Source organism: Paramormyrops kingsleyae, chromosome 12, assembly GCF_048594095.1.
Source record: "Paramormyrops kingsleyae isolate MSU_618 chromosome 12, PKINGS_0.4, whole genome shotgun sequence".
Lineage (NCBI taxonomy): Eukaryota > Metazoa > Chordata > Actinopteri > Osteoglossiformes > Mormyridae > Paramormyrops > Paramormyrops kingsleyae.
This window is the reverse complement of record NC_132808.1, coordinates 26,923,043-26,946,581: the sequence shown is the minus strand read 5'-3', so window position 1 is coordinate 26,946,581 and position 23,539 is coordinate 26,923,043. Positions and strand designations below refer to the sequence as shown.

Below are 23,539 nucleotides of genomic sequence, written 5' to 3'. Positions count from 1 at the left end.
GATTAACCCTCAGGTACCCAGAAATGCACATTAATTGAAATAAGCTTCATCTACAAGGGATCATGTCCTGCTTTTTTAAAAGACAGACAGACGCAGAGGGGCATGAGTGAAGCTTAGGGTCTGAGTCAGCCATCCGTCTAGTACCTCTGGAGTAGGATTCCCATATTCAGTGAGACGAAAAAGAGGACGTTCAGCGATCAATCATGTAATGCTTCTCATGAATATTAATGAGCTTTCACATTCACTGGCCAATCAGGTAGTGCTTCCTTTGCCAAATTTGCATTTGGGGAAATCCGGGAGTATGGTAATGTTACACTAAACACGTGTTTTACAATCTATACACAACCTGACACAATATACGTGCATACAAGTCTTTTTCACCAAAATATACAAAATGCTAAGCTAAAGTTAGTTAGATTTCAAGCAAACCATGCGATTCACTGTTCACACAAGGAGACACACAGGGATGTGCATATCATTTAATTAAGTAAAGTAATTTTAAAAGTACATTTTAAAGTAAACTTGGTACTCCACTGTAGCTTCCAACACTGGATCATCCAGGTTGCAGTGCTAAACCCGGACACACTACCTGTACAGGTGCCCAGGGGAACCCGGATGAATGGTAACCCTACTCTGGAGCATTTTTCGAGCAGTTTGCACCTTGCACAAGGGCCCAAACGAAACAGTTACTACGCCGAGTATGGGATTCAAACCAGCAACCTACCGATCACAGGCCTATATAGAGGCCTAATCTACTGAGCCACGGACCAAACCCGACCGACAACCAAGCAGAATCCACTTTTCTGAATTGCTGGTCTCATCATAAAACAAACTTGTCACAATTCAAAGTGTGTGAAAATGCCCCCATCCTGGAAAGCTGTAAAGGTGCAGCCTCAGCGGAGATCAGACACCCCTTCAAAGCACCTCAGCGGTGACGGGGAGCCACGCCCACAGAGTAGGCAGGGCCCCTCATGCAGCCAATCACATTCCCCCACAGAGCCACCTTCCAGACGGCCCCCCCGCTGGCACCGAGTGCTGCCCTCCAAAGCGGAGCTGGTGTCAGAGAAAGCACCGACGGCCAACTGGGGAGGTTCTAAGCGGAGAATGTCTTTACACTCCAGAGGAACTGCCAGATTATCTCCTTCACCTGAGAAGAAACGGCACCTGTGTCATCATCAAAAAGGCCTTAAACACAAACACAGTAAACGCACAGGCCTCCTCTCCGCCATCCAATCAGCTGTGCACAGGGGATGTGGCTTTAAAAAGGCACCCAGGGTGGCAGGCTAAGCGTGGAGTCACCGAGGTAGCATGACCTAGACCACACTGTGGTATATAGTGGTCTAGGTCCCCTCTGGGTAGAGTGAAGCACCATCTAGAACTCTGATTGGTGCAGTGGCAGCCAACAAGTACATTTTTACAGGTTGCTGACAAAAATCAGCAGGTGTGTGGGGCTGGACACGGCTGCCCTTGCAGGCGTATTCTGACGGCAGCCCAGAGCCCAGCACGCCTAGGGAGGGTGTGAGCGGTTACAGGGGCAGAGGAGGAGTCCGAGCTCAGCGCTCCAGGCTCTGACTGCCAGCACTCGCTGCAGCGTCACACACAGGTTTGCCAGCCTTCTAGACCCCGTGATAACTGCTGCAGTGGCGCAGCCAACAGGCCAGGAGCTGAAGTACAGGCATGTCCTGCCGCTGTTCAGCTAGCAGTCAGTCGCTGTCTCTCTGTAAGTGCTAACGGGACGGCAAACATCTGTTGCACGGGACTGAAACAGGACTAACATCTAGTGCCCAGGGGTTGAACCCTGACCTAGAGGCATAGCGGGGGCCGTCTATAAAAACAGATACCAGTCGGGGGTGCAATAAGCAGAAGGCAGCCGCTTTGCCTGAGCCTGACAGTGCAATATTCATTCCAGTGCACTCTGGAGGCAGCCTTTTCACAAGCAGCCTGGACAGCCTGTGCTTTTCATACTACTGGACATTGCAGCTGGAAGCTCAACACTGCCCCTATTGGGGGTCAGAGTCACACACAGTAGGGATGCGCACGGGAAAGGTTTTTGGTTCCCGTCCCGTCCCATTCCCGTTGGAGGGTTTTCCGTTCACGTCCAATTTACCGCCAAATTTTCAAAACCTATTCCCGTACCGTCCCATGGGATGTCATTCCCGTACCGTCCCATGGGATGTCATTCCCGTACCGTCCCATGGGATGTCATTCCCGTACCGTCCCATGGGATGTCATTCCCATACCGTCCCGTTCCCGTGAAATTTCAAAAAATCTTCTACCGTTCCTGTGTTTTTCATATATTTCCGTTACCGCTTGTTTTAAATGAGAAGTAAAAATGCAGTTTTCGACTGAAGCAGCTTAACTATCATTCCTTTGCTTTGTTACTCGGACAAATACAAAACGAATGATTAAACATTATATGCGTCTCTTTTTGTATGTTTTCTAAATAAGACCGCGTGCCCATACCCAACAATAGCGATTAAAGCGATCTATTCTTTTAGTATTTATGTTAAAGCAAGACTTTTATTTTATTACTGTTGTGGGATTAATCTTTGGAAACACTTACATTTAATAAGCACAAAAACATATGACACAAACACGACTGTATTGTGGGTTTTACGGCTTTTTTGGAGGTCACCGACTCCGCTGCTGTGAGAATCACTGACTGTCTCATTGTTGTTTTGATGGGTTAGCGGTATACTAATGCTATTGCCTATTAACAAAAACCAAAGGTATGATACGCTGAAGTATATTGCAGCTGGAAAAAATGGGTTAATGGCAAATTTAAAAAAAAAATGGTACATCTCAAAGGCCAGTAAATTATATTACAGAAATGAGTGTTTAAGTCATTAATTCAGCAGATCAAAGATGCAATGTATTTTTTTAAACATGTCCCATTTTTGTAAATATTACATCAAATTTCTTAAAATGAGACACCAATCAGGGCAGTCCACAGACAGCTGGAGAGGGGGGCACCCCAGGGCCGGGGTGCTGACAAGGCGAGTCAATGGGTCAGCGAGTCACATGGTCCGGAAAAGCGCTCAGTTTCAGAGACAAAGAGGAGACGCATCTGCATGTGCAGAGAGGAACCCGGAAACTTCTACACACTCTGGTGTTCGGTATGAGGTTTGACGCGCTGTGTCACAGACAGCTTGTGCGCATGAATACACCGACACCATGTGCATGTACATGTCAAGACAAGGTCGTGGTCACACATAATTCACCAGCTCACGTCTGGCTCTGACCCTATGCCCTCCTTCATACCAACTGCCACCTATCCGTGTGACCTGGCTGAAGACCGTGCACAGTCACCCGCGCTCTACTGGACATCTTGGAGCAGAAGCCCAGGGCCGCCGCAGAGCAGGAACGGTCAATTAATTAGTCAGCATGACTCACCTGCTGCAGAACCAGGAGCTGTAGCTCCAGAGAATGTGGACCACAGCAGAGCGGTGGGTAGCTGGCGCCCTCTAGTGGTGGTGACACAGTATTAAGGAGCGAAAAATCATTCCACATAGGCTGGTACATAAACACATGTAGCAATCTACCACAGGCTGGGAAGAGGCCTGAATTACTGCACAGGAAGGACAAGGCAGGGTACACACCGGCATGGAGTGTAAATCAGGGGCCTGCAGACCAGAGCCAAGTCTGATGGAGGCAGGGGAGAGATGGATTTCTCCAATACAACACTAGAGGTCGTCGTCCCTGTTAACTACTGTCAACTAACGAAGGGATTATTTTTCCCCCAAACAAGTGCTAAACGGTGTGTCCAGAAGTGTGCATGGGAATGTTATGACCTGAAGGCCCCTCGGCCAGGATTGGCTGAAGCCGCCCCCCTGCCAGACACATGGAGTCCACATCTCTCACTATCAGCTGATCAGCAGATGTTCATATCAAGCGGACGGAACAGACCCAGCTGAGCAAAGCGAGATCCCTAATGGAGGGTCGTTACCAGGGCCGGCCTCACAGTCACACCCTGCCGCGGATCAAACTTCAATTTAGAGGTGGAGCCAAAGTAACTATAAACTGTATCTGGCCACTGGGGGGAGCTGTAGAGCATTTCCTGCATCCCCTGGAAGAAGCCCAGAGAGAGTCAGAAACCCGGGAGCGGACAGGTGGTGCTGCACATCTTTAACCCTTCATCAGCTGGAGAAGTACATCGCCAGGAAAAAGAGCAGAGACAAGCATGGGGCAGAGGGCCTGTGTTCCTTGGGAAAAGGCTCACAAAGCCGTCTGATTAGCTAAAATCTGTGATAAAGAAAACCAGAGTCAGAGCAGAAGGAAGAGCTTCCGGAGCAGCCATCCTTAAAGCAGGACTATTCAGTGATGCATCAGCAGGGCCATTTCCAGCCGAGAGTGGACTGGTGTGAAGGGTTCTCCTTCAGAGCTCAAAATGGGGGGTGGAACGGGGTAGGGGGTGAGAGGGACCCTTTGATTTGAGAGCAATGATCGAAGAAAATATGCTATGAAATATGCTGACTACATTACGCTGATCGCTGCCTGGTCCAAGCCTGCAGGGAACCAGGGGGACCGAGATGAACAACATGGAACCATAGGGAACTACAGGGAACCGCGAGGACTCCTGAGAGACCTCCGGGAACCTCAAGTGAGTGAAGAGCAGCAGGTGACGGAGCAGCAGGAGATGAGGAGCACTTACCTTGCTCTTGAGTGAGAAAGCGGGCCGGAGCGGCTGTGCTGAGGACAGATCCGTGTTCTCATTTGGGTCCACGACATTGTTCCTGAGGGAGGAGGAGTGGATGTGAGCGCCAGCCTCCTCTTCCTCCTCCTCCTCCTCCTCCTCCTGCTCATCCTCCTCCTCCCTGCCACTCTCCTCAGAGTGCTCAAAGTCGTCACTACCCTGGTCCATTCGCTCCTCCTCGGCCAGGTCCTCCTCGTTCTCCTCCTTGGCGTGCTCGTCCCCACGGCAGGTACAGGCCCGCTGTGCGTCGTCCTGCCTGGAATGGCATCGGCCGTCACAGTTGTTGTTCTCCTCCTGCTCCTGGTTCCGAAGCCACGTCCACGGGGCGCCCTTCCCTCGCCCGTCTGCACCGTTCACCTGGCCCTCTGCGTCGCCTGCACCCTCCCTGTCACTGTGCCGCGACAACTCGCCGGGGGCCCAGGGCCCCTCCATGGCGTGCGCAGTTCCAGCTGGCCGCTCCTCCGCCTCCCGGTCCATATACTCCTCCTCCTCAGCATCCTCGCCCGCCTCGTGGGGCACCCGGGCCGAGGAGGCGGCCCCCGGCCGCGGACTGCTGCCCGCTGACAGCAGGTCCTCGTTCATGTCCAAAAGCCAGCTTGCTACCTCCTGCACCTTGGCTAGATCGTCTGAGGGTGGGCAGGGCTTGGCATTCTGCAGAGGAAGGGAGGGAAAGAATGGTTTATCAAAGAATCAACCGCTGGTTGAGGCCCCCAAAGCACCCTCGGCACTGCACAAAACCGGCCAATCACAGGCTGCGGCCACAGCAAGAGCCGTTTACAGCGACACTGAACAGTCCCTCCTGTCACCTCTCTAATGGCCTCAAAAAGGCCCCATTACGCACTCTCAGTCCAGGCAGGATCCCATTATGTGTGGGGGAGCCATGGGGATAGCAGAGCAGCAGTGCATGTCACAGCTCAGGCAGGCCGCACTGAAAACGGGACCCGTAATGCTCCACCTTGGCCACTAGGGGCGAGCTGGTCACATATGGGAGAGAAAGATCTGCAGTTCGACGGTTTTTAAAAGCCCCGCAGCTGATTGACTAAAAGCAAGCACTTAGCAGAAATTATTGGAAGGAACCACAAATTTCAATGTCAGTTCAAAGGAGACAGAACCTTTTTGCAGCTTCCGTTCTTACGATAAGCTTGTCACAAAGTAATTCAGGGATTAAAATTAAACCTGAACACAAAACACTAAAACAACTTAATTCTATGAAATACAATTTCATTCAGGAAGCCCTTTCTCGAGTCAAGTCACAAACTGATGACTGATCACCGAAATGCCTGTTTAATCCAAGTATATTACGCTGGTCATACATCATGCAATAACCTCCTACTGCCACTGGGTGGCAGAACAGCACCACTGTTCACAGTAACCATTTTCACAGGAAGCATATGGCCAAGGATTAGCATTTAGCACAGGTACAGCGAAGACCAAGATTTCTGTCACTGACGGGGACAGGCGGGTGGATGTATAGAGTCTAACCATATGCTAATGGTCAACAGCCCCCATGCACAATGGGGGGAGGGCAGACTGAAGACATAATGCTTCTGTTCTTATATACGGGATCAAGACACATGGTGAGGATGAAGCTGGAGAGGGGGACCCACCAGGCAGACACTTGCCACACCGAGCGGCACTGCCACCTTCACACATTCAGCGACGTCTCAGTGACACTACGCTGGGAGAGGGAGGGAGCCCCCCCCCCCCCCCCACAGCATGCTGCGGCAACAGTTACAGGGCAGGAGGCCTGCAGAAGCATGAGGAACAGCAGGCGCGCCGAGGCAGCCATCATGCAGGGGTGGGGGGCCGTGCAAGGAGAATACTCTATGAAACTACCAAGGTAGGTTCTGGACTATAGGGGATACTCAGTCAAAAAAATGAAGGAGCAGCAGCTATGATCATTCAGCTTGAGAGTGACAGGCAGGCAGAAAGCGAAGGAACTTCTGAACAAACGCAGAGCCATCAGCAAAGGTCGAGCAGACCGGCACAGCTCTGGGTCAGCCATCGTCATTCAGCTCGATAGCGACAGGCAGGCAGAAAGCGAAGTAACTTCTGAACGATCGCAGAGTCATAAGTCAAGGTCGAGCGGACCGGCACAGCTCTGGGTCAGCTATCGTCATTCGGCTCGAGAGCGACAGGCAGGCAGAAAGCGAAGGAACTTCTGAACGATCGCAGAGCCATAAGTCAAGGTCGAGCGGACCGGCACAGCCCAGGTCAGCCATCGTCATTCAGCTCGATAGCGACAGGCAGGCAGTGAAGGAACTTCTGAACGAGCACAGAGCCGCAAGTCAAGGTCAAGTGGCCTTGCACCGTGACCCCCATCCCAAAATGCGCATGGCACCTCAGAGGTTTGGTCTCATCTATCACCGGTGACACAGGCAGCATGCCAGGCTATTCTTCAGAGAGCACAGGTGAGAAATGCGGCAGGCCAGCTGGCTGATCCCGGATCAGTGCCGAGGAGACGCCACAGCCGAGAAACACACTGCCGGCCCGTGGGTCTCCCTCCTGCTCACCTAGCCCACTTCGGCTACAGCATCCAGACTCCATGGTGCAGCCAGGACCCACTGCAGCCATACCAGGCCCCAGGTATCACTGGCAGACTTCATATGACCGGCATTTAGCCTCCATTCAGCCCCATCACTGGTAAAAATGGCATCAGGCCAGGATCCAAAGCCTTCAGTGGGAACGTCAGAATCCTGCCCAGCCCACAGAAGCAGAAGCACAAACGGCACGGTACACAGATTAGAGCTGGGCGATATGGCCGAAAAATAAAATCTCAGAATTTCACAATATATCCAATTTTCGATTTTAATCGACTTTTATTAAGTTTATCTGACAAGCCAAAAAAGATGCTGGTAAGTGAGATGGCAAACCACGCCATTGTAAACACTTTTAGAAACTTGTAAAAACTTTTAGCATGTTAATGAATCCCGGCTTTTCCACAGTATGTATGGGCACCATGTCTTTTGTATTATACATCGCGACAGCGTTTGTTATTGCCTTTAATCGTGCCCCATTCTTATCATATGGCACACAGTTCGAAAACATGTCAGGGACGGTTGCTTGCTTAACTTTGGATGTTGTGCTGGTGCTGCGGGTATTTTCATTTCGCTGGGAGCTGCACTTCTCCCACTCCACTGCATGCCTCTGCTTTAGGTGCTGGAATAAATTTGTCGTGCTGCTTCCTTTGGTTGCAACAGTTTTTAAACAGACTTTGCAAGGACGACTTGTTTGGTCTGTGTCCGACGGCGCAAAACTGAACCATTGCCATGTTGTTTGTGAATCTGCTACAGTGTTTGGGTGCGCCGTGCTAATTTACCCGTGAAGAACGGTGTGTCGCATTAGTTCCGCTTTTGGCGTTTGCGTGTAAAATAAGTAATAAAATCGATTTTTATAAAAACACATCGTCCTGAACTGTAAATTCGAATTAATCGATAAAATCGATTTATCACCCACCTCTAACTGAGATAAACACCAGCAAGCCTGCCTCCCCACAATAACGTACAGAGCAGCAGGATTCCTACAGGTTGCTGGTCCGGTCTCTCTGCCTTATCCACGGAATTCAGCTTTGCAATGTTTTGACAGGCCGTAATGGCCAATGCCAAGGAATGAACCCAGACCATTCACTGCCAGTCTTTATCAGCAGTAGGATGCCCAGTCTTAGTCTTTTGTGACCCAGAGCCAATTGCAGGAAGCAGTGGGGGTGGGGGTTGGGGGAGAGGCAGTCGCAGAGCAGCATGAGGAAAGCGTACCACGCCGAGCTTCAATACCAGCCGGCACCAACGCTGTCCGCGGCCTCATTTAAAATGCATTACCTGCCACTTCCTGGGCAGGACAACAGCACTGATAACAGCTTAGCTGTTTTGAAAGGAGAGTAGAGGCAGGAAGCGAGAGGGCGTGGGGTTCCTCCGGCCCCCCGATTGGCAGCCTTCCCTGGGGTTATTCGTCGGCAGGCTCCGCAGACTGTTTCTGTCCCCCATCTCTAACAGGGCAAAGAGCCACAGCTAATGAATCACACTTACTTCCCAAGCGTTCACTTAAAGTAAAACCTGCAGTGTCTGCACTGCAAAGCTTGGTGGCCGTAAACAGGATTCAGAGCAGAGACTCCTGGTACAGATCCAACAGCTTGCATCTCTGTCAGAGCACTCCCAGTCAGAGCACTCCCAGTCAGAGCACTCCCAGTCAGAGCACTCCCAGTCAGAGCACTCCCAGTCAGAGCACTCCCAGTCAGAGCACTCCCAGTCAGAGCACTCCCAGTCAGAGCACTCCCAGTCAGAGCACTCCCAGTCAGAGCACTCCCAGTCAGAGCACTCCCAGTCAGAGCAGCCCAGGGAGATAGAAGCCACCAAGCCAAGCAGGAATATCACGCTGTCACAAATGTTTGGGGTAATTGCACCAGTTGGCCCCGACTGAGGAGTTTGGGGGCAGCTTCAGGAACCACACGCACATCGCTAGTCCAAGTTGCCCAGCCAGCAAATGTCAGAGCCACATGGAGACAGCGCAAGCAAACGGAGCCTGGTTGCCCAGTGCAAAAACACAAACACTCGCCAGCTCCCAGAAACATCCGGGAGTGAGCAGTAGATGGCGCCAAAGGGGGAAGAGGACAGACGAGTTCAGGTAAGAGAAGACCTGAGCTTGTGGACAGGGAGAGGCGACAGAGGGGTGGTGAGCTCTGGTGCTGTATTTGTGGGGGGGGGGGGTTCATTCCCAAGCCAGCTGCTGAGCGGCCAAATCGCTGAGCTCGCCATAGACGCCACGAGGAATATCCACTCAGTCCTCCTCCATGGATTCAAGGCGTTTGTTCATTGTGATGGGGAGGTAAAGGGTGGGCCGCCTTCCTCCACAGCCACAAAGTCGAGCAGCAGTGACTGCTCACACGCTCGAACCAGTGTTCCTCAGGGGTGTCCAACAGACCAACCACCTTCACCGTAAGACTCTTATGGCAAACATCAAGTCCGACACTGACGCAACGTGAGCGCTTGGAAACATAATGATAAAGCCCAAGGTGAGCTTTTAATGGGGACCTCGTTCAATATGTGGGGGACTAAGCAGGCACAGGTGTCTATAAGCAGGACCTCAATGGGCACGGTGACACGGCGCAGCCTCACATACTCAACGTGAACATCAGTGCGGGGGAGCACAGGTTATAACCCTGATGGGGGGGGGGGGCAGCGAACAAATGGCATCTTTAAAATGCAGAGTGTCAGTCACCACAGAGGACACGAGGGAGACCTTCACTAAGTAATGGCACTTACTGCTCCGAGGAGGAGGGGGAAGCCACCAAAGCGAAAGGAGGAGTCCTGATGCAGCGCTGACAGATTAGCAGACGCCTAATGCTTTCATCACAAGCCTACACATTATATGGTACAGAAATAACCTTGAGTGACTGACAGACCCTCCGACCGCTCTCAGAGCGAGCTCCGGCGCTGGGGAACGCAAAGAGCACTGGGCTGAGAAGGAGAGGCGGGAAAAGGGAGGGGAGTCGTACCACCTAAAGAGCAGAACCTGCTGAGAGAATGGGAACCACTGAGGAGCGGCTGGGAAGTGAAACAACGCAGCCTGGACCACACCCCCTTTTAAACCGCGGGTCCCCCCCACACAGCAGAAACCTGAAACGGCACAGGAGCACAGGCCAATGCTGCCAACAGGGGGCGCAATGAGCACATGCGAAAGCCAGCTGGCGGGACAGCTGTGTAAACACGCACCACGCGGCACAGAAAAGCACTGGTGCACTCCAACATCACAGGCAAGAACTTTAAAGGCCGTTCGTCACCGCGTGAGCAGGGTCCTATGCCAGAGTGTCAGGAGCGCCCCCTGGCTGAGAGCGAGTGTAGGGTCCGCGGCACGGCGCCATAAATCACCCGCTCCATTATAAAATCAATTACTGCGGAGCATTTAGGCTGACAGGCGGCTGACGCGGGCAGAGCACGGGCACGCCTGCAAAGGGGGCACAGCTAGCGCTAACGAACTAGGAAGACGCGCAAGGGGCGGCCCAACGCAGGGTTACCTGGGGGGGCGGCAGGGGCGGTGGGCCGGGGGCCGGCGGCAGGGGGCAGCCGGGCACCAGGCTCTGCAGGAACTCGCCGGCGTGGCCGCAGGACAGCAGGTGCGAGCAGCAGGCTGAGCGACCCAGCCTCTTCATCAGGGATGAGATGATGCTGCAGCCGCACATGGGGACGTGGCCAGAAGGGGGCGCACCCCGTCGGATGGGTCACGCACTCCGCTCGGCAAGCGGGTCCATCCCGAGGAGAAAGCCGCGTCCGAGTAGAACTCCCCCCTCTACAGGGGTCGCTGGGGCTGTGCCAGAGGCCCGGTGCATGCGGGGTGAGGTGGAAGGGGGTCCGGGAACATGCCGGAAGCGCGGTGAGCATGAGGAGTCGCTGGTCGGTGCGCTCCTTCTCTCGTGTGCAGCCTTTCAGCAGAAGCAGCAGCAGCAGCGCAGCCGCCGCCTCCCCCAGCATCCAGCCACGCCACTCCCCCCCCCCCCCGCAGCTGCTCAGAGACGCTGCACCGAGCAAATCGAGAAGCCTGGGGCCTCCCCCGCCAGGAAGCTGATGATGCGGGGACACTAACCACTCCCCCGGTTACAAACGGCAGCCGTCACGTGTGCACCCACAGAACAGGGCTGGGATAATCACATCAGCGAGGGAGCGGGACAGAGAAACATAAACGGCACAGAGGCGGCCTGGCGCCGTCCAAAGCGAGAGTGACCCCAGGCCGACAACCAGAACCGGCGGCTCCTGCGACGGTCCAAAGATAGCGAAGAAATGATCGAAGGAGAGAAGGAAAATGGGACGCGGGAGGTAGTGACTCGGCATGTGACGGCGCGGAGCGAGTGCGTGTGTGAGAGACGGGAAACGCCGCGGCAGCTGCCCGCACCCACCTGGATGGCCTGGGACGGCATGACACCACCTCCACCACACATGGCGTCAGCCGGCACCCGCGCCTCAGTCAGGGCCGATGAGAACCAGGGACAGGATGGTGCCTTTGATGGTGAACACAACAGGCCATATGGCCTCGGAGCAGCTCAAGACCCCTACAAACGGTGGGTCATTAGCAGCTCGCCCCCCCCCCCCCACAGCCCCACGAGGAGAGCACCACACATCCTGGGCACAGCGCTGTAGAAGAAAAAAAACTCCCAGAAAACCACGAGTCAGCACCCATCAGGCTGACAGAGCAGTGGCTGGGCGATTCCCCACTAAACGTGCATTTATATCCCTACAGGCCTAGAGGGACCATCAGAAATGCACACTCACGTTCGCCAGCCAAACTCGCCCCAGACACGCCACTTGTCCACTTTACAGAAACAGGTGGTTTGGGGGGAGGGGGGTCTGAGCAGCTCGTAGGAGGACCTGGCGAGGCAGAGTGGATGCAGGAAATGCCCTTGACAGAAGCAGCCATGCTGCTCAGCGAGCTTGGAAGGGGATGCGCCGGTGCCGCTGTAGCACAGCCGCGTAATGAGATTGCAGTCTCTTTCCACCCAGCCATCCATATCACGCTCCATCGCAAGGAGACACCGCAGTCCACAGGCGTGCTCCTTTTCTGCTGGTCCTTAAACACTTTCTCCTGCGTTCAGCTGGCATGATACCAGCCAGAAAAAGGACCCACTTCAGCGTGACATTTGTCCACCAAGTAAAACAGCGCTCAAGGGCTTATTGTACAGTATTAATGGGGTCAAGCTGGCCCACTGATCAGCAGAGCCAAGCACACAATCGCTGCAGGCAGAGCAACTTGGGAAATATCAAATGCTGCGTCTTCAAGTGCGATTACAGGTTTCTGCATCAAACGTTGAGCACGCAGGAAGCACATAAACACTGACCCAAGGTCCGACGCGGCGAGCGGGCGTCCAGGGAGTTCAGCTTCTCCAGACATGCAGGATTCCCGTGGCGAGGGAGAGATGCGACGTGCATTTTAACCTGCGCTGGCCTCAATCTCATGGTGTTAACAGAATTCAGCTAAGCAATGGCGACGGGCAAAATGATCCGGGAGCCAATGAGGAGCCGAATGCTTGGAGCGCACTGCCGCATCTTCTGCTATCTGCAAGCGGCAACCCAGGTCTGAAGCCCACACACTGCGTAGACAAACGCCCCTGCACACTCACCTGGGAGTCCCCATTAACCAGTGTGCCCCCCTCCCTCCCATAACACACGCATCAGGTGTGTCAGAAGTTTGTGGTTGGGGAGGGATCCCTCTGTAATGGGGCCCCACGCCGGGCCGCTGTGCCGGGAAGCAGGGAGAGCGCCTCGCCAACTGCAGAACCGCAGCCAAGCTCTATAATTGGACATCCTGTGCATTTTATGAGGTTCTCACTCTGCGTCTGGGAGGCTACATCAGCTGCAGGTCTGTGGGTCCACAGACAAGCGGCAGCGATGCCAATACCGCCCCCCCCCACACACACACACAAACACCCCCGCACCAGTGTCTGCCACTGAAGGCAGTCTGCCTCCGATGGCGGCCCGCGATCACGTAGCCCCCGTAATATCACATCAGAAGCCCCCCCCCCATTTGTCCTGCACTGACAGTACCTGCCTCTCAAAGGCACGCGACAAGCACAGTACGCTGAGAGGTTTCACCCACAGAAATCTATTATTCCGAAGAAAATTTTGTGAGATCGCACATCACACAACACAGACAAAAATCGATACTACACAGTATCGCGTACAACAATCTTTGTATAAAAATAAGAAATAGGTATGTCAATGTGACAATAAGTATGGTAACTACTGCACTTGAAAGAAAATTGATATTGATTTTAAAAATCCTAAAAATATAATTACTGTACATATTACTGCACATTTCCTAATTGATTCACTGATTGATCCTAGCTAACTAACATTCTCCAGTTGGGACCGGCACTGGCTGGGACCGGCACCGGCTGGGACCGGCACAGTATATGTCAAATACGTTGACGATGCTGCCGCGAGTTGTGTCAACTAGGGCTGGGCGATATGACTGAAAACTGTATCACGATATGAGTGTTTCATATCGGTCGATATCGATAATTATTGACATTTTTTATGACCCATTTAAAATAAAGACCAGGAGAAAAATATATTACATTTAAACATTTTTATTTTAAACATGTCAACAACCATGGAAAATAAAGTGTTTTTAAAATATGTGCAGTGTTTTGTAAACATAAATAAAACTGACGTAGACTGAGATACAGTACATCTGTAATATAAAAAAACAAACCTGATACAGTACAGTAACATTGTTTGAAATATAAAACCTGCAGAAATATGAAAAAGTAACTTCAAGTTATTCTTACTCTAATCATACTTGAAGTTGAACTATTCAAGTATATTTTCAGTCCAGGTTTTGTGCTAGGAAAAGACACACATGCAAACACTAACGAGGAAGACGCGATACGTAGGGAGCCGGAACCCGGAAGTGCGCCGTAAACACAGAGAGGAAAGAGAGAAGGGGAAACAAAAGACACGGCAGACTCGAAACGAAACACGGGATACGCGAAAAACCGGACAACATGACACATACAAACCGAAAGGATACAGACCTATAACTTAATATTCAGGAGACGGGGGGCGAGCGGCGTTAGGGAAGGGCGAGGCGACCGTCACAGTGATTCACAAAAAACCGGCAGAACTTCCATAAAGCAGTTGTTTTGCTGTGCTACGACCATTTATGACAGCTGCGTTTCCGGTGTTCCGGGCAATTCAGTTTCCCTATGTTTCCCCTGTCGCGCGCTGATTTGTACACGGTTTCGCTGTTGTTTTCATGTCTTTTTACGAAGCTCTTGAGGTAAACAAGCCACATATTTTAAAACATCACATGTTTTTTGTTTTTACTGATAATAAATGAAAGTATTTAATTCGCTGGATAGAGATATTTCTTGATGAAAACGGTATAGTATTTCTTATAAGACTATATTATGCGTGACAAACTACTGTATTCGCATGTAATACTGTACCTGAGTGATTTTCAGACATCCCACATACATATTTGCCTAAATATTAGGAGAAACATTATTTCCTGACATCCAGGATATTTGGTTCCCCCCTGTTAAAACAGGTATACAGCAACTCTGGGCCTCGGTACTAATAACAATACAGTATTCACATGTAATAATGTACTTGAGTGATTTTCAGACATTTCACATACCTCTTTGATTTAATATTAGGGGAAACATTATTTCCCGATAGACAGGGGAAACATAGGGAAACCGAATTGCCCGGAACACCTGTTCGGATCCAAACTAGCTTCGCAACCTCTGTTTTCTTCCGACGAAGAATAAAAAATATCGAACGTTTTATCGAACACATTTTTTATTGATATCGATCACGTGTCTATCGCGATACATATCGTAATCGTTTTATCGCCCAGCCCTAGTGTCAACAGACACAAAGCAGTGCCGACAAAAGCAACATGATTATTGCACATGTGCACATTGTGATGAACATGCTGAAACCAGATACCGCGCAGCCCTAGCTATACAATCGCAGTGAGGGTCACTGCACGCTTGTGCCAGTGGGATAACTCCCGATTGCGCCCAGACGGGTATCTAGCAAGGCCAAGTGGGACGCGCATCTGCGCGCGGAGTGGGGCTTTTGGGCCCGGCGGGCAGCTGGCATGTCATTCTTATGTTCCCCGCAGCCAGATGGCAGCTGTGTCATTTCGACCTGGAGAACCGGAGCCCCAGTTGCGCTCCACGGCATCCCGCAATGCACTGCCAAGGCCCCGCCGGAGCTACAGAAGCAGTGATGTAACTGCACGCTAAGGGGCGAGGCGGTCAATAGGGACACCCATGTGACGCAGTGCTACACAAGCAGAGAGCTGGGGGAAAATGCAGGGCGGCAGGTTGCCTGCTAACCTCTATGCTAGGACAGAGCTGGAGGTGGGGGCGTCTGGCATGGCCATGCCGAATCAGTGCAAACATCTGGGGGTGCAGAAGATCTGGGTGGGGGGGGGTCACACTGCGGCCCTGGGCAGGACCAAGCAGGCTCACAGAATGGTATAAGGACAGCATCAAGATCGTTCACAGGATAAAGCCACAGCGCACAGGGCCAGTTAGGGACTGGGTTCATCTGTTACCCAAACCAAATCCCACTAACCTGGACCAAGGCAGCTCGCTAGGAGAGGCACTGATTTCACTGGCAATGAGGAACTACTGCCTGCTCATGCTGTCCATAATGACCTCTAGTGTATGAAGAAGGCACTGCATAAATTATTGAAGAGGAAAGGCAGACAGTTTCCAGCCCTGGGCCTGAGCAGGATAAGCTGGTAGAATATTGATGGATGGATGGACCGTGCTTCCAGTCACTCACTCTAACTGCAGATGATACAAAAATCTCATTTAAATGATTTCCATTAAATTGAAGCAGTTGCTCGACTACAATGCTGTCCAAATGGAACAACTGGTTTACACACAATCTCGCAATTTAACCTCCATAACAAGCAGCATATCTTTTAATTGATTGCAGGGATTACAGGCCTTTGCCGGAGCTTATTTTGGCACTAACAGTTGATATTATATCCAATTATTAACAATCCTTCTGGATGAGGACAAACTAAGGACCATGCAGGAGTAAAGCGTGACAGCATCTTCAGAGTGCAGCAGCATCTAACGAGAGTAAAGTATAGTAAAGCGTGACAGCATCTTCAGAGTGCAGCAGCATCTAACGAGAGTAAAGTATAGTAAAGCGTGACAGCATCTTCAGAGTGCAGCAGCATCTAATGAGAGTAAAGCTGAGTAAAGCAGGACAGGTGATTTGAGCACAGATGCGCCACTGTTTGGTAAACCCAAGGAAGCCCAATAGCTTAGCTGTGATCAGCCACCCAAAAGAAGCTATTCTTAATCCAGCCAGCAGCACTGTTTCCATCTCCAGCCAGCATCATTGGGGGGGGGGGGGGGGTCATGGACTGCTCCCTGGATGCCACGTGGTGATTATACCCCCCACTACACGGTCCTTTCGGAATGAAAACACAAGCCGGCATCACTAGAGATGTGACAAAGGCAGCTCTCACTGCTGCCTGCCGCTGACTCTGCACACGCTTTCTCATGCTCATGTTTCCCACTGATCTACCAAAAGCCAGCGAGAGAAGCAGCGAGCGCGTCACACGAGATGGCAGGCGCGATAACGCACAAGGGCGTCTTTGTTCAGGCGCCACCCGGCAGCACATGCTGGTTCCGTTCCCGGCGTCCGCACTGGGAACCTGGCAGTAAACAGCCACATGACGAGTCACCCTGAAGCCGAGACGCGGGTGACCCTGCGCTGATGCGTGTCACAGCCGGGCTAACTGGCCGAGCGTCTTTAACCGGCCACGGAGGAGCCCCGGCTGAGAGCTGCCTGTGGATCGGCCCCCAGGCCCGCAAGAGACAGTCATCACTATAGGTGTTAAAGCGACCCCACGGCTCATCGTGCCAAGGGCCGAGCAGCAGCCCCTGGAAGCCTGATCATATCCCCTTTCTAAAAAAGGGCCTTGATCCTCTCCCGACCATGAGCCGGAAGCCCCACGAAGTGACACTTGTGGCATTCCAGCTTCTACACAGCACAAGACCCGCGACACCTGGAGAGCCCAGGGAGGGCAGACAGACAATGGACAAGCTGCCCAGAAGAGGGAGACCCATCAGCCACGTTTCAGTCCTCACCTCCACCTAAACCTTCAGCCCGATTAAAGGGGGGAGGCCCTCATGAAAGCCCAGAACGGCAGCAACCTTCAGGGCACAGACAAAAACAGGCTCTTTCCCCGCGTGCCCAGTCAGTCTGTCGGACTGCAGCACCTCTGACAGCAAAACCGCAGTTTACAGGGTAAACTAAAAAAAAAAAAAAAAAAAATCAACTAAGTATCACCTACCTAACCTGAGAATAAGGCACTTTAATGGCTGTATGCTTTTCCAAAGCAGCCACTCTACAAAAACACCATAAAAGCAACTGGGTCCAAAAAAAAGACGTGAAGCAGGCAGAGCAACCGACATGATCACAGAGGTGTCAACGACAAACCAGCATTTCACAGTCTGCTGGCACATGAGTCACCCACACACACAGCAGGAAGCACACCGTCCCCTCAGCAAAGAGCGAGCACATGACCGCCCGAGCGAGATAGGAAATGAGGGCCAAGGAGGCTGGGCTGATGCACGTGGCTCCCCTGCAGCCCGGTGAGCAGGGGTCATGGGGTCACGTGTGGAGAGAATCGTGAAGCCTGCTGCCATGGACAAGACGCGCGTGTGTGGGCACAGCAGGGAACGTCGAGGTCACTAAAGACTGTGTGTGAAGGTTAATGTGCTGCATGACAGGAATTCAGCACAGCGTGCCCCAAATGACACACACGTACACACTTACACACCTCCAGCACTGGGACTCACTAAATACCCCAGATTTGTAAAAAATACTTGACTTCCGAAAAGCCCTGTGCATATTCCTGACAACCATGACAGCACCAATAAGACAGGAGGCCAACGAGACCAAGTGTGCACAAGTCCACCTTCCATAAGCATTTGAAACATCAAACAGCCTGAGGTCTGTCCAGCACGGCCACTCTGCATGGAAGGGAGCGGCCTGCAGCTATGTGCAGGAACCTGAGTATGGCTGTGAGCCGGCGGCACCTCCTGATTGGGGGGGGTGGGGGTCATTTCCTCTCACCAAAAGGCAGCTTTATGACACTCAGGCCTTTGAAGGGGACACCGACAAGGAAAAGAGCCCCAACAAAAGGCCAGGACATGGCCCCCTACTCCCCCCAGGGAAGCATGCAGGGGCCCCCACAGGCACTTCTGCGGACACCCAAAGGGGGCCTGCGATGCGACCTACCATAAACCAGAACCGAGCACCAATCACTGTGAGCCGCCGCCAGGCACCTTAAAGTCAGCACAGCCGAGTTAACAGGGATTACAGGAACTGTGGGGGGGCCACTGCTGGGCACAGCCACAGTACTTACCCCTTCCAGGCATACCAATGCACCCCCCACCCTGCCAAGAAAAAATAAAAACAAACAAAAAAAAAAAAATTGGTGGAATCACAGACCGTACATCCTGCCAACACATTAAGCCCCCAGTGCTCCCCCCAGTCCAGCCAGCAGCCGCTCCAGGCCAAAGCAGATGGAGCCGCACTGGTGAGGAAGATGTAAGTCGTCCCCCCCCCACGATCACTGGGTTACAGCCAGCTGGAAAAACTCCTGTTTGGCAATAGCAGGTCCCCCCTCCCCCCACAAAGTGCTGTCATTCCTGCAGGCAGCTACGGCATTACAGAAAAGGTCTTAGCGGCCGGTCGGATCCGAGCACAGTAACCCTACATGGTGCTATGAGGGCTCAGCACCCACACAGCACCACTACCGTTTAGAGTGGGGTAAATACCGGGTAAATACCAGGAACATGGGTGTGGCTCATCAGAAGCCAGGTAACATGGAGAACCGGGAGAGCTAGGCTAATCATGCACACCAACACTCCAGACTAACACTAACACAGTGTTGGTGAGCATTGCCCAGAAGCACAGGAGCCTGCAGAGGTCACGCATACTCAGGCTCCATGCTTACATGCTTCCCCGGGTGACCTCGTCCTCTCCCCTTATGACTCATGCATGTTTATTTCGAGGCGTACAGTACTGCACTTCTTAATCACATATGCGTGGAGGAGCATCCGGTGTGAAGTCTACTTGCCATCGGCAGGCTGCTTCACACCAAACACCAGAGACACCTCTGGTGGCAAGGAACAGAGGGTCTCAGCCTGGTCCCAAAAGCATTTGTTTACGAAAAGCCCAGAAACACTCAGTGCCTCAGACAAACATTAACGAGTCTGGCCCGAACGGCGGCCTGCGATGCGTGGCCTTTCCAGTCGGCCATGCGCCCTAGAGAATCATTCGCACTACAGCGTGGCGCTCAGTGGCGCAGACACTCGCTAGAACTTATCAGTAACCTTCGGATTGAGAGAGTTGATACATGGCAGGATATTCACCGCAAGACGCCGGCCGTCTGCACCCTAACCCTAACCCTAACCCTAACCCTAACCCCGTTTACAAACCAGCGAGCTGACTTCTTGCAGTGGAAGACAGCATGCAGTGAAAACCAGAAGCACTGAGCGAGAGAGAGAAGAGAGAGAGATTAAAATGAGGCGTAACAAACCCAGCCAGTATGTGACAGCGAGGCACGCCGTCACCCAAAGGGGACTCCTTTCTTATTTTAAAAGCTGCTGATTGTGTCACCCATGCATCACACAGGCAGGTGCTCCCCGTCTCACTCAGCGCGGCTCCTATAAAGTGAGACGGGAGGATGAGGGCCTGCCGACAGCGAGCGAGCGGTGGAGTTCAACAGCCGCTATTAAGGGGTGGCGGGGGGGGGGGGGGTGGCGGTGCACTCACTGAGCAGGCAGCAGGCCCCCCTCTCTGGAGGCACGTTGTAGGCCAGACGGCCTGCAGGCCCCAACAAGCACCGCATCTTCATCAGGCCAGGCGATTCCCACACATGCAGAGTGCCAGAACGCTGCCCGGCCCCACACTGCCCTGCCTTCCACACCGCACACAGCCATTGGTTCACAGAGACCAGTAACAGACAGACCTGCAGAGGCCATTTCCAGCCAAACCATGGGTGGCTTCAGCCTATGAAGGCACTGGGACTGGCAGCTTGCTGGAAAAGTGTGCAAGACGAGGACTTTCCATCATCTTAGAGATCCTGTACCAGCAGGACAAACGCGACAGGACAGAGAGGACAAGACTACCCCGAAACAAGTCACTGCACAGTTAACGCCAAAAGTAATGATAATCAGAAAGCATGGAGGAGTAGAATATGAATAGGGACCATGAGGCCACTACTATTACTCTTTAGAAGATTTTGCCCAGGGATGGAAGGTTAGGATGAGCTGAGCCACTTTGAAGCAACGACCCATGAGCCGGTGATCAGAACTGTAGTGGTTCTAGCCGGGTCACAGCCCCACCTACCCACCAAGGCCAGATCAACGCAGGACAGCCAGAGAGGGAGGAGCAGCCACTGGTGGCAAGGGGGGGGTATGCAAAGGGCAGACAAGCGTCCCAGCAGCTCAGATACTCACACGCAAGAGTCCGTCAGCCCCAGCCGCCGGCCTCAGACATTCCCGCTGCGGAGGCAGCTCAGGTACCAAGCGGGCCTGTAATTTGTACGGGCGGCTGCCAAGGGCAGCGCTGACTGCTCACCCGCACGCTTTCACAGCAGCGCAAGAGGCAGGGCTGGCAGAGAATGGTCAGGGCCGGGCCAGAGGGTCCATCGGACCTGGAGATGGCATCCAGACTGACCCAGTGGGGCCTGCTTAGAGGGGCTGGAAGCGACAGGGTAGGAGAGGCTCAGCCACGAGCCGACTGCAGGCAGGCGGGTAACCAGCAGGAGGCGAGCTGGAGGCAGGCAGGTTTCTCAGCGTGAGTGTGGAACAGAGTGCATAAATAATGTAAAGTGGAGTGTAAGCCGACACTCAGGGAGGAGGGCGTCCCATTGGATGGATCTCAGCGTAATGACGTGCAAGTTTCCGTGCTGCCATTAAGGAACAGCATGCATGCCCTCCTGCTCACTGGACAGGGGACGCACAGGCACGCAACAGACAGGGAGACACAGACAAACAGCGGGGCCAACTTCCCCCAACTCCCCGACTTTTGTCCTTATGCCAACTCCTCCCCCTCCCCTTTATAAAGACCAGCACCGGACAGAGTCCACGTCAAGGTCTACGATCACAGGAATGGCAATTCAGCTTGAGGCATAAATATTTTAAATATGAGCTGCAACAGGGACAACAAAGCAAAAGAGTGAGCTCAGAGCCACCAGAGTCACAGCTGGATCCCAGCAGCTCAGGGCCACCAGAGTCACAGCTGGATCCCAGCAGCTCAGGGCCACCAGAGTCACAGCTGGATCGCAGCAGCTCAGAGCCACCAGAGTCACAGCTGGATCGCAGCAGCTCAGAGCCACCAGAGTCACAGCTGGATCGCAGCAGCTCAGAGCCGCCACAGTCTCAGCTGGATCCCAGCAGCTCAGAGCCACCACAGTCTCAGCTGGATCCCAGCAGCTCAGAGCCGCCACAGTCTCAGCTGGATCCCATGTAGCTCAGAGCCACTGCAGTTACAGGTAGATCCCAGCAGCTCAGAGCCACCACAATCACAGCTGGATCCCAGCAGCTCAGAGCCGCCACAGTCACAGCTGGATCCCAGCAGCTCAGAGTCACTGCAGTTACAGGTAGATCCCAGCAGCTCAGAGCCACCACAGTCACAGCTGGATCCCAGCAGCTCAGAGTCACTGCAGTTACAGGTAGATCCCAGCAGCTCAGAGCCACCACAGTCTCAGCTGGATCCCAGCAGCTCAGAGCCACCACAGTCACAGCTGGATCCCAGCAGCTCAGAGCCACTGCGTTACAGCTGGGTCCTACAGCCATGCACACCTTTAGACAGAAAGTGCAGCGGGCAGAATTATTGGGATACAATCAGAATCAGACCTCAGGGCTGCATACCTGCAGCCAGCCCTGCAATCCAGGACCTTTCCCACTGTGAGATTATGCACGACCACTGGTGTGTGGGAAATGAGCAATCAGAGCACCCAGAGACACAAAACACACAGCATGTGCACTGGCATGTAAATAAAGACAAGCGTTACACCCTGAATACCATCAGGGGGAGAGATCTCCAGAGGACACACAAACACATGACTGGATTTGGACAGAGAGGCTTGAAGGTAGGGGGAGGGGGGTAGATCTGAACAGGCTGCTTATCACAGCCCTAAACCCTACAAGGAGCGAGATGACAAAACTGGTGTCAGGCCTGGTTACCTTGGAAACCCAGATGAAAGTGCAGGTGTCCTGCAAGGAGTGAGAGGTGGTTACTGGGAGACAGTGACACTCCTCCAGAGCATGGCTCGTAAACCACGCCTGCACCCACCACATTAACGTGTAACGAGATCAGGCCACTGAGCGCTGAGCCGACACGGTGCGCCTCCAAAAGAGACTGACACACTTCCAAGGATCGGTGGTGGTCGCTCACACTTTCGGGGGTGTGTGAGTGGGGAGGGGGATCCTCATCACATTACAGGTTTTTACGGGGAGGGGGGCACTCGCACACAGACAGGCAAGAAGCACAATTACGGCACAAAGAAAAGCAACCAACCAAAGAACCAGTGATGACATCGGGCATGATTCTGGCTGCAAAGAGAACCGACTGACAGACAGAGACAGAAGCACACCGATCCAAACAGGTGGCGTCCCAGACCAGGCCCTACAGAATTCACCCAAAATGCTGAATCACACAGCGTCCTGAATCCAGGTCTGCGCCACAGCCTGAATTAGGCAGGCTGCTCATTAACGGAACGGAATCCACAAAGAATGCTCAGGCACCCCCCTGCCTTCAGACGCATCGTCACGTAGAACACAAACTCAATTCCAGTTTAATAAGAACCTCTAGTTCAAAAAAAACTTTCAAATGAAATAATTTTTAAATGTCCACAATCAGGGGTATTGTAAACCAAAAAAAAAAAAAATCACATTAACCCTGACCTGTATGAGTGAAGCATGCCTTCCACTATGGAGTCACAATTTGAATGGCGCCGTTTATAGAATCAGCAACATGCTAAAGAGCCGCCGGAGGAACTAAATGCGAGAGGGGGTCGTCACAGCGAGAGACGGGAGCAGGGACAAAGCGCGGGGCTCCGGCGAGCCAGAGATGTCAGCCGTGCCAGCTGGTGGGGGCAGCAGCGCCGAATCAGGGCCGGCGGGAAACCGTCTGTGGGTCTGGACCTCCACCAGAGGCAGATAAGCGGCTTGGCGGATCATTATCCGGCACAGGGCCGAGCTGAGGCGGGCCACGACCGCACGAGGGCCCTTTCCACTTGGGGAGGGATGCCTTATCGTGGTCTGGCCTCCTGGGGGGTGGGTCACTGGCTTACCAGCTTTGCAGA

General features: G+C 53.0%; 1 protein-coding gene across 1 annotated transcript in view; it reads right to left on the bottom strand.

Annotated features, from left to right (window-relative positions):
• LOC111852132 (F-box/WD repeat-containing protein 7) overlaps positions 1–23,539 on the bottom strand; it is a 59,822-nt gene that overhangs the window by 31,729 nt on the left and 4,554 nt on the right. Inside the window, exon 2 of the mRNA XM_023827693.2 lies at positions 4,652–5,344. Within this exon, the coding sequence (XP_023683461.1) occupies positions 4,652–5,275 (624 nt within the window). The 5' untranslated portion in view covers positions 5,276–5,344. The remainder of the gene's footprint in view (positions 1–4,651; positions 5,345–23,539) is intronic.